The 17,902-nt window shown below is 47.6% G+C and overlaps 6 protein-coding genes across 6 annotated transcripts; 1 reads left to right on the top strand and 5 right to left on the bottom strand.

Annotated features, from left to right (window-relative positions):
* Nucleotides 1-18: 18 nt before the first annotated feature.
* F5147DRAFT_657599 (uncharacterized protein) lies at nt 19-2,238 on the bottom strand (the record flags this gene model as incomplete). Its single annotated transcript, XM_041434294.1, has 8 exons — nt 19-74; nt 139-170; nt 467-517; nt 694-794; nt 1,150-1,388; nt 1,423-1,557; nt 1,607-1,804; nt 1,854-2,238. 8 exons carry the CDS (start codon nt 2,236-2,238, stop codon nt 19-21), a joined length of 1,197 nt encoding a protein of 398 aa, XP_041286997.1.
* A 3,505-nt stretch (nt 2,239-5,743) lies between these two features.
* F5147DRAFT_721869 (uncharacterized protein) lies at nt 5,744-7,119 on the bottom strand. The gene is made up of 7 exons (XM_041438887.1): nt 7,021-7,119; nt 6,961-6,968; nt 6,845-6,911; nt 6,354-6,765; nt 6,163-6,303; nt 5,856-6,106; nt 5,744-5,833 (listed from the first exon to the last, which is right to left on the bottom strand). The coding sequence occupies exons 4-7, from the start codon at nt 6,727-6,729 to the stop codon at nt 5,771-5,773; spliced, it is 831 nt and encodes a 276-aa protein (XP_041286996.1). The 5' UTR covers nt 6,730-6,765; nt 6,845-6,911; nt 6,961-6,968; nt 7,021-7,119; the 3' UTR covers nt 5,744-5,770.
* Nucleotides 7,120-9,727: 2,608 nt separating this feature from the next.
* F5147DRAFT_721863 (uncharacterized protein) lies at nt 9,728-10,781 on the bottom strand. The gene is made up of 3 exons (XM_041438886.1): nt 10,749-10,781; nt 10,612-10,699; nt 9,728-10,561 (listed from the first exon to the last, which is right to left on the bottom strand). The coding sequence occupies exon 3, from the start codon at nt 10,478-10,480 to the stop codon at nt 10,079-10,081; it is 402 nt and encodes a 133-aa protein (XP_041286995.1). The 5' UTR covers nt 10,481-10,561; nt 10,612-10,699; nt 10,749-10,781; the 3' UTR covers nt 9,728-10,078.
* Nucleotides 10,782-11,018: 237 nt separating this feature from the next.
* Nucleotides 11,019-11,264, bottom strand: F5147DRAFT_585716 (uncharacterized protein; the record flags this gene model as incomplete). Its single annotated transcript, XM_041431884.1, has 1 exon — nt 11,019-11,264. A coding segment is annotated over one exon (246 nt), but the record flags the coding sequence as incomplete, so codon positions are not given.
* A 1,076-nt stretch (nt 11,265-12,340) lies between these two features.
* F5147DRAFT_721855 (uncharacterized protein) lies at nt 12,341-13,483 on the top strand. Its single transcript, XM_041438885.1, has 6 exons — nt 12,341-12,451; nt 12,509-12,559; nt 12,610-12,781; nt 12,828-12,858; nt 12,912-13,082; nt 13,134-13,483. Exons 2-5 carry the CDS (start codon nt 12,531-12,533, stop codon nt 12,998-13,000), a joined length of 321 nt encoding a protein of 106 aa, XP_041286993.1. The 5' UTR covers nt 12,341-12,451; nt 12,509-12,530; the 3' UTR covers nt 13,001-13,082; nt 13,134-13,483.
* F5147DRAFT_821595 (CHAT domain-containing protein) lies at nt 13,332-17,256 on the bottom strand (the record flags this gene model as incomplete). Its single annotated transcript, XM_041443712.1, has 8 exons — nt 17,127-17,256; nt 16,909-17,048; nt 16,766-16,863; nt 14,179-16,710; nt 13,806-14,149; nt 13,709-13,775; nt 13,659-13,681; nt 13,332-13,374 (listed from the first exon to the last, which is right to left on the bottom strand). The coding sequence occupies exons 1-8, from the start codon at nt 17,186-17,188 to the stop codon at nt 13,332-13,334; spliced, it is 3,309 nt and encodes a 1,102-aa protein (XP_041286992.1). The 5' UTR covers nt 17,189-17,256.
* Between the last annotated feature and the right edge of the window lie 646 nt (nt 17,257-17,902).

Below are 17,902 nucleotides of genomic sequence, written 5' to 3'. Positions count from 1 at the left end.
GCTTACCACCCTAAAGGTCTAGATCGACACTAAGACATCCGATCGACGCCCAAGTTCAAGCGTGCCGCATCGAGCTAAGATTCAATGAGATCAAGATTAATATTGCAATTATGTTGATCGACAAAATGATGCACGCACGTCTAATAGGGAATTCACACGCCTGTAGGGACCTGTGAGCGAAAATTAATACGAAGAACCCGAAAGGCATGGACAAGGCGATGCGGATCAATGCCGCTGAGTTGCCGCTTGCTGGTGAGGCTTGTCGTTGGCGTACTCAAGTACTCAACGTTCAACTTTCGACCTCCAAGGGATTATATCTCCAAGGGTGGAGGTGTACTATGTAGTCGTGGAACATATAATAGTCATGGCCCGGGACATGCCGGCGATAGGGCATCTTATCTAGGCACCCGAACACGTCAACGCTGCGACCGAATCATGATTTTTGCTGATTTTCTTGTTTGCGCACCCATACATCTCCTTCTCCGCACCAATTTCCATATTTGCGTGGAGGGCTATACTAGATGGACACCTGGAAAACGGATTATCATCACATACAACCAATGATCAATACATTTCCTACCGTTGACCCCTCCCCCATACTCCTGGGGCGCTAACCATTTCCTACCACTCACTTGCCCTGTAATACCCACACGCTGTTTGGTGCTCTTCCCCCGTGCGCATCCCAGGACTCACTATCCACAGTTTGCTTGTAGCGTGACAGGTATTTGATGCATTTCCGAACGCCTTTTTTCCGTCTCCAATGAAAACCAAACCGAGCGGTTACCAAACGGTCCCTAATAACTCCGCATTAATTCCTCCCAGTAAGTTGAATGAAAAGGTTCGAGCATGCCTTGCCATTACCTTCACCTCGTGTTTATTTCCTATTGTAGCACTCCCCTGAAAATACTTGACATTCCAAACAACGGTGCGCATTGCCTTGCTTGTTCCTTTCGAGATCTCTACATTAGGGCTTTCTCCGCCCATTTATGGTTCCACCTCCCTCGAAGTAGCAAATGAAGTCAAGGGTGAACTTTCGGCCATCAAGATAGCTTTGTTATACAAGATAATAATCTAGGGTCGTTCACAAGGACATGCATGGTGCGTCATCACATTCGTCCGCGTGAAATCCTTTTTGCATCTTGGACAAACAGCCACAATCTTCTTCTCATGCACCTCGTTAATGTGACGACTAAGGACATCCTTGCTGATGAATTTCGGACACTTGTCCCAGGGGCATTTTACTTTGGGGCGTCCTACTTTGACCTTTGCTCGGCCAGTTTGCACAACAGAACCAAGCTGTCGGGCAGCGGATTGCCCAGCGGGCTCACGCACGGGATCGGACGTGCCATCGACATCGAGCGATAAATCTATGGATACATTGTAAACGTCTCAAGGAAAAGCTAGCAATGATAGCAAATTCACCGAAGCGAGCACCCACACCCTCTGATGAGGATTCCGTGACTTCCATGTCATAGGATGCCGTGAAGCCCTCAGAGTATATGCTATGCTGATGCGTTACATTGTTGGCAAAACCACGGGCGCCGTTGAGCAATAAGCCTGTATACGGTAAGCGTTTAAAGCAAAGTTTGCGTATACAGCAACTTACCGTCTGTGCCCTCTAGCACCGATCCCGTGACCCCGGACAATAGTTCGTGGGGTGCAGACTGTGGCACGAGGTAGGGGTCGTGCGAGGACATAGATGGTGGAATAGCATTGAGGCTATTGAGTCCAGCTTGGGAGTCGACAATGCTATCACGTCCACCCGAATGCATAGGAGAATTGCGAGCGCCGTAGGGCAATAAGCCTGTACACGGTAAGCATTTGAAGGAAAAACTGCGTATAAAGCAACTTACCTGTTGTACCCCCTGACAGCGATCCGATGACCCCGGACGATGTTCCATGGAGTGCTGCAGGCTGTAGCATGATTTGGCTATCATGCGAAGATCCAAACGATGTAATAGCATTGAGGTCATTGACTCCGGCTTGAAAGTCGACGGTGCTATCACGTCCACCCGAATGCTCCATTGTGAAACCTGATTGGTAGTTGCAAACGGGATCCTTGACGCTGCGGATCTCCTGCATTGCCTCACGCACGCCATGGTCTAATACGTCAAGGCGGCGGTCTAACATGTCAAAGCGCTGGTCTAACGTGTTAAGGCGATGGATGCACTGGAGAATTAACTGGAGTGCTAGATACTGGTCAGGCGGTAGGTTTTGTAGTGTTGTGCGTGAGTCCATGTCTTTGATGTAGCCTAATGTATAGGCGAGTGCGAATGGGGAGAAGACTTGTGAGAGTCAGGAAATTGAACGGCTTTATAGTATGTTCATTCCACCTTTTCCATGGCACGTCTTGCAGGTGTAATCTGGCCTCTGGTCGCCCTGTGCCAAGGCCAGTTCTGAAATGAAATACACGCTACTTTGACGCGATTCGAAAACGGCACGATCGGAGACCATCGGAAGTTACCTGTCGTATGAGGCAGGGTATACTAATTCACAAGAGACGGCCAATTTTCAGATGTCTACCGTTAATGATTGTAAAATTACGTTGACCATCACGTCATTAGCCATAGCCATATGATGTAGGCGAGTCCTCGGTGTTTCGTCTTGACACACATGATGCACGTTGCTGAAACAAAGTAGCCTGCATGATCCATATGTATGACATTTCAGCTTGTGTAGATGGCCAAATAAAATATACATTCATTCGTGACCAACATAACCAGGTAATATACTATGTACTAACTCTCTGGAATGAAAGATGAAATGTTAAGACGCAGTCATAAGTATCTCTCTCTCTACTAGCCAGCTGTACCACGTATACTACTCGTTCAACCTCTACATAAGATATTTCTCACGCTTGCAGTGCATGTTGACCAACAAGGCCGTATAGCATGAAGTATGCCACAGGGATGACCTTTCCATTGCTGACTATGGTTCTGAGGAGGCCCTTGGCTCACTAGGGGTAGAGCATGGTGTAGCAAATCTAATCGGTGTAGGTATGACAGTAGATGTCGAACGTCCTACCGCAAAGTGCTGTGATGCTGTTAAAATGTAAACCTTCAACCTACGCAACCCTATGTCAAATCTATGATGTGAACTACTAAGTGGGTCATGGTGCATGTATTGCGTCCGATGGCGCTAGGGACTAAAGATCCGAGAGTGGCATGAGGGAACCGCTACTTCGGATAACATCTTATTGAAATGGCCCTGGTTTGGATAACGGATCGAGGAACTGGTGGTGAGAAAATAGACCCGAAGGTCATTATAAAAATGGAAATTCACGGCCATCCTACACAGTCGTACACGTGGAGTCAGACGAAGCTGACCAGCTGGATCTAAGCGCTATCCTATAACCAAATTTTTGGGGGGAGGTTGTCCCATCTCGGTCCGTTTAAAGTGGAGAATCAATTATAGACTCCGATGTCACAACACAGCTACTACCCTTACACCCAATGAGTACTACTACACAGAGATGGCTACGACAAAAGGTCAGCTCATATACTCACAAGGATCGTGTCCTTCTTGACTTTGATACTGCTCCCGCCCGTTTCACATAAAATCAGATGTCTACAGTTCAGTGACCATTAGATTCCATATTCAAATCCCACCAGTTGATCTTTGAAACTCAACTTCTACTATGTCTGCATGGCGTCTTACCAATATCCTTTCGCGGCGCTTCATATAATATCCCCATCGCTGTATGGGTCACAAAAGAGTATCCCCGCCAGCCCCCAATAGTGTATGTTGTTCCAACCCAGGACTAGACCGAGTAAACACGTTGATGTGAGTGGCAGATGTAAAGTTGAATATATCCAACACTGGGAAAAAAAGAGCGAGGTAAGTTCACTTACCGAAATAACCACCAATCAGAACAAATTCATTCCCGAGCAAGGCATGTAATCTATCAGCTTTACTCGAAGCATAGCAACAAGAGTTCTCCCGTGGTCCGCCAGTCTACGCCAAACCAAAAACAATTCCATCATCGTCGCCGTCACTTTTACAGGAAGCAGCTGTGAAAAGCAATTGTAAGAACGTCATACACCCAGCGCGGTTCTCAGGAGTGGGAGAAAACAGGGTCCCAGGAGATAGAATAGGGTCTAACACCATAAAGTGTATCACGATCCTTACCTGATCAAGTACCACTGCCGAGGGCAATTTGCCAGATTCATCGCCTGTATGGTGTTCAGAATCCTGATGAGGAGCAGCTTGACTTGGCTAGATGGAAGTTTATCGAGAGGCACGACAGGTTTTATGGTAACACGTACACCTGCGACTAAGTTCGTTATACTCGACCCAGATCCTCTCGCAGCACCAGTCCTCGTACCACTCTGAGTCAATCCCGTAAGCCCCTCCTCTCTCGGGACAATCTCTATAAGGAAGTCGAACTGGTCTGACTTCGCAAGCGGGACAGTGTTCGACGCTTATTTGAGTCAGTAATAATAAATGCACGAGCAGTTATTTCCGAAAAAAAAATTTGGTGGCGAAGTTGCGTGAAATTTTATGTGACAAAGTGGCGAAGAGAACGTGAACATCAAGTTTCTGTGGCGGAAAGAATAACACCAGACGCACTTTCACAAATCTTATAGGCCCAGGGCAGTTGGGGTAATCACAGAATGCGAATAATACTAGGCATTGCGAGATTCCTGCCTTATATCGACATTCAAGGGGCTGTTGGCTGCAGTAGATACTAGAAACCAAGGCGCTACATTGATGGGAGTAAGGCAGAAACTTAAAATGGTGACCCGCACTGTTTTGTGTGGTACAGTATGCGTAGTGCTTCCCCATAGGCTATAAATCAGAATTCGAAATTCTTGAACTGCTCAAGGTTCCTTGGTTCCAGCTGTGTCTTGTGCAGTATCAGAATGCATAATGCCCCAGAGATTCAAGACTTCCATGCTCTCGGATATAGCCGCTATGGTCCAAACGAATTGAGGATCTCCCGACCAAATGCAATTTAATGCTCCGATGCTCGCGCAGCAACGTTAACTGTATCACAAAATTTCGCCAATTATCCGAGTGCCATTAATATTGAATCCTCGTTCCTCAGGAGTCCAGAAAATCGACGTAAGTTCCTGATAATATACAGGACTCAAGTAATAATTGGTATCACATCGCCTCAATTGATCATGACTCGGAGAATTATTACCACCGGAGAAGATGCACTTTGTTAATAGTCACACTTTCTTTGATTACTAGCTAGTTGTAAAAGACGTAGTCGCCTAAGACTCTGGCATGTTATACATGAGCACGTTGACAAGCCAAGAAAATGGGTATCTGCCAAATACCACTCACATCGATTGGTTAGTATATTTCGCTTATATATTAAGTCATTGCAGAATTTGAGTTCACTGTATCGTGACTCATGCACATGAGTGGTTCAGATGGAGTAAGAAGAATGGCGTACAGCACCAACATTCAAAGCTGCATGCAGAGCTACTAGCTGATTATAAGACTCACGTAAACTCATCCTGAACTATAATCGAGATCATCATCATCTCATAGTGCGTATCCGGATCTCGCGCCGAGCTCATTGAAGAGGTAAAAAACCACGTGTTTGTAGCACTCCCCTGAAAACACTGGACATTGGAAACAACGGTGCGCATCGCCTCCCCTGTTCCTTTTGAGATCTCCATATCTATCTCTAGGGCTTTCCCTGCCCATTGATGGCTCAACCTTCCTTGAAGTAGCGAATGAAGTCAAGGGTGAACTTTTGGCCACCAAGGTGGCCTTGTATAAGTCGTATTAAATGAACACCATACAATATACAAATCTAGAATCTTCCACATCTGGTCCGAAGGATGTGCTCATTCATCTGATACGAGCGCTTGAACACCTTTCTGCAGCCCTGCACAGACAGCCTTAAACTTCCTCTCGTGCACCTCTTTGACGTGACGAGTGAGGTTATCCTTGTTGAGGATTGCTGAGCACCCGTCCTGGGTGCATTTTACTCTATCCTTTGCTTGGCTAGCCTGCATAACGAGGACAGGCAGCTGCGCGTCGGGTCCGACTAAAGAATCCGATGGGACATGCTCCTCGAGATAAACGCTTTGGAAGGGTTGCGGAGCAGGTTCATAGATGGAGTCGATCGTGCCGTGGAGCGAGAAACCTAGGAATATATTCTAAGCGTTTCAATGAAAAAGTTGCGAATGATAATGAATTTACCGAGGCGAGATTTCACACCCTCAGGCTCCAATGATGATTCCGTGACACGCGGGTCACAGAATGCCGGAAAGCCCTCAGAGTACATGCTGTGCTGAGGCGTTACATAGTTGGCAAAACCGTGGGTGCCATTGAGCAATAAGCCTGTACACGGTAAGGGTTTAGAGGAAAGACTGCGTATACAGCAAATTTACCTTCTATGCTCTCTGATAGCGATCCCATGACCCCAAACGATGCCTCATGGGGTGCAGGTTGTGGCATGAAGTAGCGGTCGTGTGAAGATCCAAATGGTGTAATTACGTTGAGGCCATCGAGCCCAGCTTGGGAGTCGACGGTGCTATCACATCCGCCAGAATCCTCCATGGTGACATTTGACTGGTAGTTGTCAAGGATATTCCTAAAGAGGCTGCGGATCTCCTGGATTTCCTCGTGCACACGACGCTCTAACCTGTCAAGGCGGTCGAGGCACTGGAGATATGACTGCAGGACTAGTCTCGTTGATTGTTGGTCAGGGGCCTGCCCTGGCTGTGAGAACGATGGGTTTTGTAGTGTCGATGTGGATGAATTCATGTTGCGCTCACGTCCTTGTCTGTGATGCAGTGTAACCTATCTCTCTGTGAATTATAGCCGAGTACGAATGTGAGGAGAATACTTGCGAGAGTTGGATTGAACGAAGGACGGCTTTTATGCTCCATGCCTATGGCACGCCTGGCAGGCGTAATCTGGACTGCCCTGATTCAAGGAGTAATTTCCTTGTAACCTCATGTTGTAAATTGGCAAGTTTTGAAATGAAGTGCGCACCGCTACACCTGGAAGATACGCGACGTAAATGCCAGTTCGTTAAAGTGGAATTTAGCTTACTTTGACGCAATTCGAAAACGAAGCGATTGGAGACCAGCAGAAGGTCTTACGACGTTATGGGATGGTGTCGTATCAGGCAGAACTTGGTGCCAGTGTGAGCTGTTGTGGGAGAAGAATAGCTGGTACATACTGAACCAAACGCATAGGTAATAACGCACATAAGAAGAGTGACGTGCTTGTGCCAGTTTCCATTCGTCCAAATCCATCAACTCCGTGCGGGTGGCAAGGGTGGCGACCATATCTTGATCATCGAAAACTGCGTCGATGATCTTCATGCTGGATGAAAAGAAGCAAGGTCTGATTAGATCTGAGCGCTTTATGGCGTTATGAATACCAAGAATCTTTTGATTCACTAATCACTAGTATTTCATTGGTGGATTGGAATAGGCCAATATGGCAGTGCCGCAGGCCTGCACTGGTACACGAATAAGCCATTGCCTCGCTTCTGCAAATATGAATAATTTAGCATTGCCAATTCTAAATCAGTTGGAATGGAAGTCTAGTGGATCAAGTCACGTTAAACCACGCTAGTCCTCCGTCCTCTTCCATTGAATCCGCGATAGAGTTAATCCCGGTTGACTTTACCCCATGGGTCAGGAAGTCACTTACCCGATCGGCACAAACATCACGCTTGATTCCAGTGGAACAAGATCTTGCAGTCCTCGTAGCAGCACTACCCGCAAAATTAGTCACTTCCTTGCCGCTTGAATCACTTTCTCTGGGCGTTCCAACCCATCGTGCACAGTAAATGAACGATCGACTTCAAGTCTGGTTTATGATGTTGTAGCTTGAACAGAATGTTTCAATTATGCACGTTATAACCGTGAATAGTTCTAAACGCCATCAGGTAATATAGCAAACCTTGGAGTGTGACGCTCGAATCATGGATCCCACAAGTTGGTTCTTCTAAATCGACGAACCCTCATTTGATGTGCACGGAATCCCAAGAAGTCGATGGCCATACTTATCTGGTACAAAAACATGAGTTAACACATAGCATCTTTATATATAGGGGCGCATCAAACCTCGGACATCAGCGATGAGAGATCGCTGTGATGACTCAACCCAAAATTGCTCTATAAAGTCCCAGTGACAATTGTCAATGGCAGGGATATCTAGACGCTTAGCGCTTAGGCTTGACACCTCTCGAGGATGGCCACAAGCACCTAGTGATCAAGTACTGCGAATGTCACAGTATGGCTGCCGGCCCGATAAAACCTGACACGAGAGCGCCGCAGGCATACGTAATCGACAGACCTGGTATGTGATGAACTTTAAATATTAGTTTTGGTGAGCTAGGCACCGACCTTCGGTATTCGGAACGACCAGGTTACTCCCGAATCCCAATGTAAGAGTCCCGGTTAGGTCGGAATATGTAGTCAAGAGCCCATGGTCAACTACAAGAGCTCTTTCGTCAAGTACTGTTGAGAAGTACGTTGCAGAAACGAAGATGTGAGAAGCGTCACATATCTGCACACCGCATAGTTGCTTACGCCTGTGAGATCTGCATGAGCTACTTTGTTGCAGTGGACCGTCTATGCGCATGGCATATACTATCGGTTTATCTTAGTGCCATGCGAAAATGATATGACAGGACATACGATATTGGAGACCAGCAGCTACATCAGCAAGCTGTGACGACGCCCGTGAGTTGTGGTGCAGCTATATCATTGGGGAAGACTTACCAAACTGAATTTGTGGGCCTGTCATAGTTTTCATCAAGACATGTGTTCAAGGATCCGTTGGGAATCCGTAGAGATACGATAGCTGGTACTGTGCCAAACCCGTAGGCAATCCCACACAAGGGAAGAAAGTTTTCATGGCACAGTAGTTTCTATTACTTGCGGAAGTCGTCCATCAACCTCTGTAAATATTTTCATATCATTGTAGCGGGTGTTCTACATCACATAGGCCCACCTTGGTAAAGATTTTCTTGAAATTGTCATCCTAAATTTCGATCCTCACACATTGAACCGCCACCTTGAACCTTATCATCAGATGTTAGATTTTACTACGAAACTCGTACCAACCTCCGCGTTAATATCTTTGTCTGAGAACATGCATTTCCATATGTCACCGAAACTGCCCTGGGCAGTAGCGTAAGCCAATTCCTTCACGACCTTCGCAGTAAGGTCGACCGGGCGTCTAAATCGGTTGCAAAAATTGCCATGTCAGTCAGCTTCAAATTCTACAAAAAAGACTGCGTTACTCACTCATTATCATTGACGTCTACGTCCAGGTACGTCGAGTTCGACGTTTCTGGTTCTGGTTGGACTTTCCACCATTTATTGGGCAAGGCACTAAAGATCCAGGTGGGAAGGGAAAGTACTTGTCGCACTGGCAGCGTAAGTTGAATGAGATCGGATCTTTTAGGCCCGGGGCAGTTTGGATAACCAGAAGAACGAGAATATTTGCAAGATCCCTGCCTTTGTGTTGACGTTCAAGAGCTGGCTGCAGACTAGCACCAAGGCGCTGGCATTCATGGGAGTTTACCACGACCACAGGAATATGCCGTTGTACTAGCATAAGGTTAGTCCGGAATTCTGAATGACGTTGATCAAAAATTTAGGTTTCCCTTCTTTTTGGTCGTCCAACCTAATAGTACGACCATGTGCATCTGCAGCTCTGCCATCGATCAGCATCTCATGCGAAGACGGCTTTTATGGCATTAAAGGATCAGCTAGATTCTCCTTCCGACCTTGTTCAGCTCTTGCTTTAGTCGGTCTCATTACAGCCCGTCTAGCAGGTGAGCACCACCCTGCTCGCGCAACCGTCGAAGTGCACGTCCGCCCGCTCTCATCAGTACCAGGAACTGCAGATAAATCTCGATACGAGAGATCATAGAATGCTTGTGTCCTCTCGCACAAGATCCTCGCACTTTCATTCATATCATCGCTTAAGCCCTAGAACATCTGACCCTCGGTTATGCCCTTCTCGGAGCCGTCCAGCATTGCTGGATAACGGTCCATTTAGGAGGCGTCTGGGTGCAATGGCTTGATGCCTGTAGATATCGCAAGGAATCTGTATGTCGCACCGGAAGTAATGATAGGGAGTTTTATCAGAAAGGACCCAGGGCGATGCTGAGGACACAATCACTGAGACACACTTGAAACATGACACCTCCAAAGGAATATACGTCACCTTGAGTACTAGGAAAGCCCACAAAATTATTTGATTCGTCGCAAACTTGAAAAAGCTCTCGTCCGATCCATCTCAGCATCCCTCCGATGGAAGAAGAGAAATAGGACTCGCTAGAAAACTCCGATAGTATAACTTCCATCCCGAAGTCAGCCACACATGCTAGTGCTCGTCTGAGATCGTCGACAAAGATATTCGACTGAACCGAGATGGAATTGAGTGAGTGATCCATACCCGGAAAGATAATGTTATAGTTATGTAGGGTTATAAAAGCTTGAATTGGCGCGAAAAAAGTCGATGCATACGCACCGGTGCTCGTCATCGCCTTTCGGGTCGAGGCAGTGATTTGATGGTGGTTTTGCTCCAAGTAACGTGTCAGAGTGCCAACAAATTATACAGTCTTCTGCACACGTTTAGCAACCTTCGCTCAAACTCCTACGCAAGTCCACATACCTCGTATCAGCGCTACATCTCGTGCCTTCGCGCATGCACCACCCCAAAATAGCTGTCAGACCAGCTCTCACAGCTTCGCATTCTGCCTCTGGGACCTGTAAGCCAATGAGGACAATAAACGCGAAAAAATAGTTTACATCGTTAGATGCTTGATTGGATCACGGTGCGTTTATTGCGTTCGACGGCGCTAATAGAGACTGCGGCTGTGAAAAGCAATTGTAAGAACGTCGTACATACAGCGCGAATCTCATGAGTGGGAGAAAACAGGGTTCCAGGAGATAGAACAGGTCTAATACTACAAATTGTATCACGATCCTTACCTGATCCAGTACTACTGCCGAGGGCAAATTGCCAGAACCATCGCTTGTATGGTGTTGAGAATCTTAATGAGGAACAGCTTGGCATAGCTAGATGGACGTTCGTTGGGAGAGGTACGACATGTTTTGTTGGTAACACGTACACCTGGGACTAAGTTCGGTGTGAACGTAATTAGCGATTATTTTATGATGGAGTGACATACCTTCAAGATCGCTCTTCATGACTTGCTTAATGTAAGTGAGAGAGGGAGCGGAGGACTTCCTGTAACCCGCTGTCTCTTTCTCTGCCGTATCTACTTGCCGCTGCCAAAATGAACAAAGGAAATCATTGCGGGGGACTACATGTATGGGAGAGTAAGTATGTGGGAAGATCTATATTGGTAACCTTAACCCTAGACTAAGGGCATGTTCACCTCGCCCGAACATGGTGCGCCGAGGCGTAAATTTTGCGAGCTAAGTACTGATTAGTTGTCTTTTGGACGTCATCGATATCCTTATTGGAAGTGTTTTTGAGATGGCAAGATACTCTATTGGAGAGTTATTCATTATCCTTGGCGTCTACATTAAGGATGTAGACACCAATGATAATGGACCACTTTACTAAAGATCAAGGTGGGAAAGGAATATTTGTCGCATTGCCAGCGCAATGAGCCCGGATCTTTATAGGCCTGGGGCAGAGCATCTCGGGGTAATTCCTAGGTTTTGCAATATTCTAGCTGCGACGTTCAGGGGCTGATTAATGGCGTATAAGCAAAAGCATGGGAATTTCAATACCATGACTACTTACAGGAACGTGCCGTTGCATCACCGTAAAACAATCGTACATAGTACCGCTTGCGTGGATTCGTCAGGTACTGCTTCCCATCCAATTGTCATGAACTGCTCAAGGTTCCTTTGTCATGCCCTTGGCTATGGTCCCAGATCTTTCCCAATGCTCGCACAGTGATTAAAATTTTAGTGTCGATCAGGGATCTATCTCTAATTATAATCATCCCAGTGCAATGAGGCAAGTTCCTGGTAATACAGGAAGCAAACAAGTCAATATCACATCGCCTTGACTCGGAGTAAGAAGAATAGCGCACAGCATCAACATTCAAAGCCGGATGCAAACTCAGAGCTACTAGTAACTGGTACGTAGCTATTTTGCCTGCTCCGATGACAATGGCTTAAAGGTAGAGTAAGGGCAACCCTAGTTTATTGGGCTCACTGCGCTCAAAGTTTCAAAGCTCAACGCCTAAAACCAGTTACACACAAGCTCCAACTTTTCTTCAAAATACTTCAGACACTCCAATTTCGGGCAACGTCACTTGGAGTATCTCCCATCAGTTCTCCGCCCACTCGAATCTAAAACGATCCAACAAGCTGGTGAGACTTCAGCCAGACACTACGGCAGCAACGCTGACTTGATTCAGAATTGATCACTTGACAGATTTAACTGGCCAACTAGATCGCACGCCACTTCTTTTGGAGGCCTGAGTGACATCCGGCGATGTACATGGGACAGGAATGGTAGCATCATTGTAGTGAGTGCGTCCCGATTTTCATGTTCGAGTCTGATAAAGTCACAGGTAGCTGTGAAGTCAATCAGGAATCAAGCACTAGATGAAGAGCGTGCCAAGAGAAAAATTAGGGTGCGTCAGCGTGCTCCGTACAATTCAATGTTGCTTATCGGTTGTTATAGAGGCTTCGCCGTGAGCTCCAGCTTTGGTCGAGACTTACACGACACATCGTCCCACGTACCAGGCTTTGGCCAATTCGTTGCCTTGGTTTGCTCCTGGTATGACAATGGAACCCCTTCAGGTTATCCGGAATCCCATGATCAAACCGTGTCCGCAGTCAATCGTTTCCAACTGGTATGTCTTGCATGATCTGTCTGAAAACGTACTCATGCCTTAGCAGCTCAGTCATATTTCTGCGGGTCTTCAACACGGTAAGTGACTTGCTTAGTTTTGCAGCATATTTGATAATGGTTCTTTGTCTCAGTTCACCCGTGCTCTCAGGGCGATCTTACTAGGGTAGAGTCCGTGGGCACATCTTATTTCACGTCCGCCCTGGATGGCACTGTGTGGTGAATAGCACCCGAACTTCTTGTTCCCGAAGAAGGCGCAATATGATCCCGATGCATACTGGGGTGGGTATTAGGAGCGGCGTAAGGTAGCTGCTTGAGCTCATTTAACTTAACTATTAATAAATTGCAACCAGCAGCTATCGAAAATGTCGTCAAGTTCAAACTGCAGCATTGCCCGTTACGATTGGGACAAACGTCACGACAAATCGAGCTTGGGTGCCGCAATCAACGTTAACGTTGCACTCCAGATTGCACTCAATCAAGTCTAATTATTCTGTTTAGAACTATTCTAGGCTAACCCCAGGTGCAAACAAACGTTTTCTTCTAGATCGACACTAAGACATCCGATCGACGTCTTCGTCACAGTCAGGGCTCGAGCTAAGCTTAAGATCAAGATTGCATCTCACGGCACTATAGGAAATTCATACGCCTTAAGGATCCGGCCGAAATGTAGATGGAGTTGTCTTCGATACACGCACCCCTTATAAGCTTAACTTCACTATACATATTTTGACACAGGTGCTAAATTTGTAAGTGCCAGGAACGATTTTGCACTGGCTCCCTGATATGTCAGCAAGAGAAGCAAGGTACCCGGACTGAGAAGGCCAGGCAAGTGCCGAGACCAAAGGATAAGAAGGATCCACCACTGATATATCACTTACTATGTATCATAGCGGACTATGGGCTGTTGGATATGATGTATTAGACCAACCCTATAGATTATGGTCTTTTGATATATCAAATCACTATATGGCCTGACAAGAACTTTGGTGAACATTCTAGTCGAAAAAAAAAACACGGCAGTATACGAAAAAAAGATAGCTAGAGTGAGTGCCCAGGCTGCCTTCGTACAGTCCATGACACCACCTTTCTTCAAATCTCCAAACATATACCCGTAAAAAGCTTCAACGACATGTTTTGCGACAGCATCATCGACCTCCCATAGCGTGCCAATGATGCTCTTGAACCCTGAAAACTGAATACCAGCTGCGAGGTGGATCACTTCGTCAGGCGTCTCCTCATCGCCTACAGCAGTGTGACAAGCTGATAAGAACGCGAACTCGGCCTGCGGAATATGTCTCTCCATGATATCGAGCAGCGTCAAATGTTCGTCTCTCATGACAAAATGCGAATCGTAAGGCTGTTTAAGGTCCTGCTTGCCATGACAAGCAAGGTGCACACCCAGGTGTTCTTCTGCAAAGCTGAGAGTGCACCTGCTCGGGTGGCTTCGTCGCCAGAAATAGTGGTGCGGTCAGCTGTCGCAGGGACGAGCTTATGGACAAGCTCGAGCTCGCTGTCGACAGCCAAGAGCGCGTTGCCTTTCCCTGCACCCGGTTGACCCTGTCCGATCGCCACAAAGGACGGAAGCACGCGCTTCTTCATCAACTGTCTAGATCTGATCAGAGCCGAAAGTGTCGGCGTGTAAGAGCAAATGTAGAGATCCTCCAGGCATGGCTCCTTCCCAGAACGATCCGCCTTTATTTGAAATGGGTGAGCTGCATGGAGAGGAATGGACGTGAAAGCTGCAGTGGGACACAACCAGATTCGAGAGCGACGCTTTAGTTTGAGAGCGTGCTCGAGTACGTTGACGATGGGTAGCATGATCTGGTCCCATATTATCCGCAAGAGCACTATTAGATCCGTCCTCGACTCCCCTGGGTTCATCCGAGATGAATCTCGTATTACCCTGGCGAAGCGATCCTTAAGAATCTTGAGGTCTGCGAGAGCGATGGACGGCAAAGGAACATGATGGGGGTCTCCTGACGTCGGGACGATGATGGCGCTGCACGAGTATTGACTCGCAATGAGGATGATGACCGGTCCCTGGCGTGCTGCCACTTGGAGGTCTTCATACGAAGGTGGAAGCAGGAATCGCGAAAATGCCGGAAGATTGCGTATCTCAGCTACCGCAACCTCCCATTGCCCTGTAAGTCGCCTATATTCAATTGCTGCCCGATCAGTAGCAGCTCTGTCGACGATGGTTGCAGGACTCTGTGCGGCATTGGAAACGAGTTTGCTCAATTGCAAATAATTGTGCGCCAGTCTCGGATTTGCTGACTGAAGGTCTTCGACTGGAGTCCTGAGTCGAGAGGCCAGCGACCACTGCTGGCCACGGCCTTGCTCCACAAGTTCAACTGCTTGTCGTAGATTGTTATGACGTATGGCGCATGAGGCCGCATCCGCAGGAAGTGAGCGTGCATGAAGAAAAGCTGTTGCAGCCTCACGCCGTGAGACGATCGACGATCGCGTCATCACGTGGCTGTCGAAAAGCTCAAAGCATACTTGGTATGCTTCGAGGGCAGAGTCGTGTTGATGACTCTCAGCATCAGTAACCCAGCCCAAGGCGCCTTTAATGCGTCTCGGAAAGCCTTGAGTAGGATGTCTTGATGCAAGTCTGAAGTTCTCTATAGCGAGCGACAAATCAGCAGGGTCGTGTAGAATCCGGTGACGAGACAAATAAGCCTTCTGCAGCCACATGTAGCTGAAATACCTGTCCGGGTGTGTCGAGGACAGAGCCGCCAATGATTGTCGGCAAAGAGTAATGGCCTCCTCGACATCTTCATTCTTCTGCGTTTGCGTAAAACGAGAGCAGAGCGCCGAACTCAAGTTGTAAAGAGTTCTATGGCGCTCTGGATGGTCAAGCCGCATTAACCGAAGGCATCTGCGATATAAAACAATGGCCTTGTTGAGATCCTCGCTAACATGCAATTTGTCATATCTGGTGTCGAGCGCGAGGGCAATGTTGTTAAGCGCGGTGTCACGATGTGGATGCCCAGGTGGGCGCAACGTCGGTGCTTCGCAATAGAGGCTGATAGCTCTGGTGATGTCTTCACTGTCGCCGCATTTGTTGAAACGGTCGACAAGAATGCCCCCTAGGTTGCCCAATAAGCAATCACGAGATTCGTGCCCAATAGGGCACAGGCGCAGTGCTTCTTCATGCAAAGAAATGGCATCATCGAGGTCATTAGGTTTGCCTTGGTGATCGAAGCGCGACGTGAGTGAGAAGGCCAAGTTGTTCAGGTAAGCATCACGGTCAGCATGTCCCTCGGGGATCAGAGACACGGCTTCACGACGAAGTTGTATGCTCGTGTCAAGATCATCGATGCTGCCGTGCTGATCAAATCGTGCTTTAACTGCTTGTGCAAGCTCCATGAGGGCTCTGGGACGGAGTTGATGGCCCAGAGGACAGAGCTCGAGAACGACTCGTCGAAGGTGGATGCCCTCATCAGATGCATCTATTGGAAGATTGTTGCATTCGGAGATCACATAATAGACACCGTTTTCCCCTGCCGCGATGCTACGAAGATAGGTGCCCTCTGGACATAGAGGCAGTAGTTTATGATAGAGTTGGGCGGCTTCGCGGATGTCGGCAGCAGTCCCTTTCTTGGAGTGGCGCCAAGTCAGCGCTTCGGTGAGATTGTAAAGAGATAAGGAATGATTGGGCTGCGAACGCAATGTAAGGGCGTCGCGGAAGAGGGAAGTGGTGGCATCAATGTCTTCAAGATCATTTCGGATGTAACCTTGAAGGCGGGCGCACCCGAGGTTGGTGAGAGCCGTGGCATGATGTGGATGGCCGGCCGGACACATGTCTAGAACCAACTGAAAATGCTCTAAAGCACATTTCAGGTGAGAGACACTCTTGCGTCTCATGTATTCGGCAAATTGTGCGTGGCCCGCATCTGTGTCTCGAGCAATATCGCAGTCTACGAGGGACTGCAGTTTGCGTCGTGTCAGAAAAAGCTAAAGGAGAGATACCAGCGTCACTCACATTGAATAGTGCGTCGTCCTGATCGTCGCAAGCACGTACAATAGCGGCCTTCAGCTTGATGGAAGGGTGAACACCGCGCACGGGTGGGAAGGATAAATCTACGGGACGTTAGTATATGCTTGACTGAGAAGCGAATCACTCACCGAATAACTCATGTCCATGATTGAGTAGCTCATTCCATGACATTTGAAGTCTTCCAACGACCTCACCACCGCCTAGCAATCGACCAAGCTCATAAGATGCTCTGATCTCTACTAACAACGTAGGTGAGGCATGTGATGACCTATAAACCAAATATCAGTTCTTGCATAGCGTCAGAAAGTCTCCATGGACTTTACAGAGTCGCAGAATTCCCCCACACCACAGATTTTTCAGACGATAAAACACTGATGGCTGATTTCCAGCATCTCCGGGAGTCGACATTGACGGATATGTAGATGCCAGCGGGAATGCGCTCGGAAGGGACTTGAAGATTCTTTCCACTGATAACTGTAGGGCGAGGATGATGAAACAGATACGAAGGTAATATAGAGGGACTCGCCTTCAAGTCTGATATATTGTTCTTCTAGGCCACTACGTGTGATTTTGGGACGAAACGGACGACGAACGACACGCAGCATCTGAAGTTCAGAATGAACAGCAGAAGGGGGTGGGTGGAATGAGTCAGACTGTGGATGGAGTTCGGCTGAGAGAGAGAAGATGTTGAGGGTTCAGGCCACGCTGCACGTGTATTTCATGTTGTCGAGGGCTAGAGTATGATAGACGCTGGTATGACTACACTAAGCGCTGGGAATGGAGATCATCGACCAGGATTAGCGGAAGAATCTAAAGTAGACCATGCCATGGCTAGTCTTCAGCGAAAGTGGCCAGCCAATGTCGAAGTCGGCATGGGAGTCTCAGAGTGATTGGACTTGTATCGTCCTGCTTAGTTAGCACAGGGCAAGATGTAGAGTCGAAAGCAAGAATGTAACCAACTGCATGCTTGTTCGGTGAAGGATGGTTGACGAATGTTCAGGATGCTGTGGCCGCTGCCAGGATTCACTGCTGAGAGATATCAAACTAAACATTGTGGGAGAGAAATACTGACTATATCATTGGCACTGGATGAAGAGGCCAGCGAGACCATCGCGCAGGGAA

Source organism: Suillus discolor (genome assembly GCF_016758755.1).
Source record: "Suillus discolor strain FC423 chromosome Unknown F5147scaffold_88, whole genome shotgun sequence".
NCBI classification, from domain to species: domain Eukaryota; kingdom Fungi; phylum Basidiomycota; class Agaricomycetes; order Boletales; family Suillaceae; genus Suillus; species Suillus discolor.
This window is presented reverse-complemented; position numbering and strand designations above follow the sequence as displayed.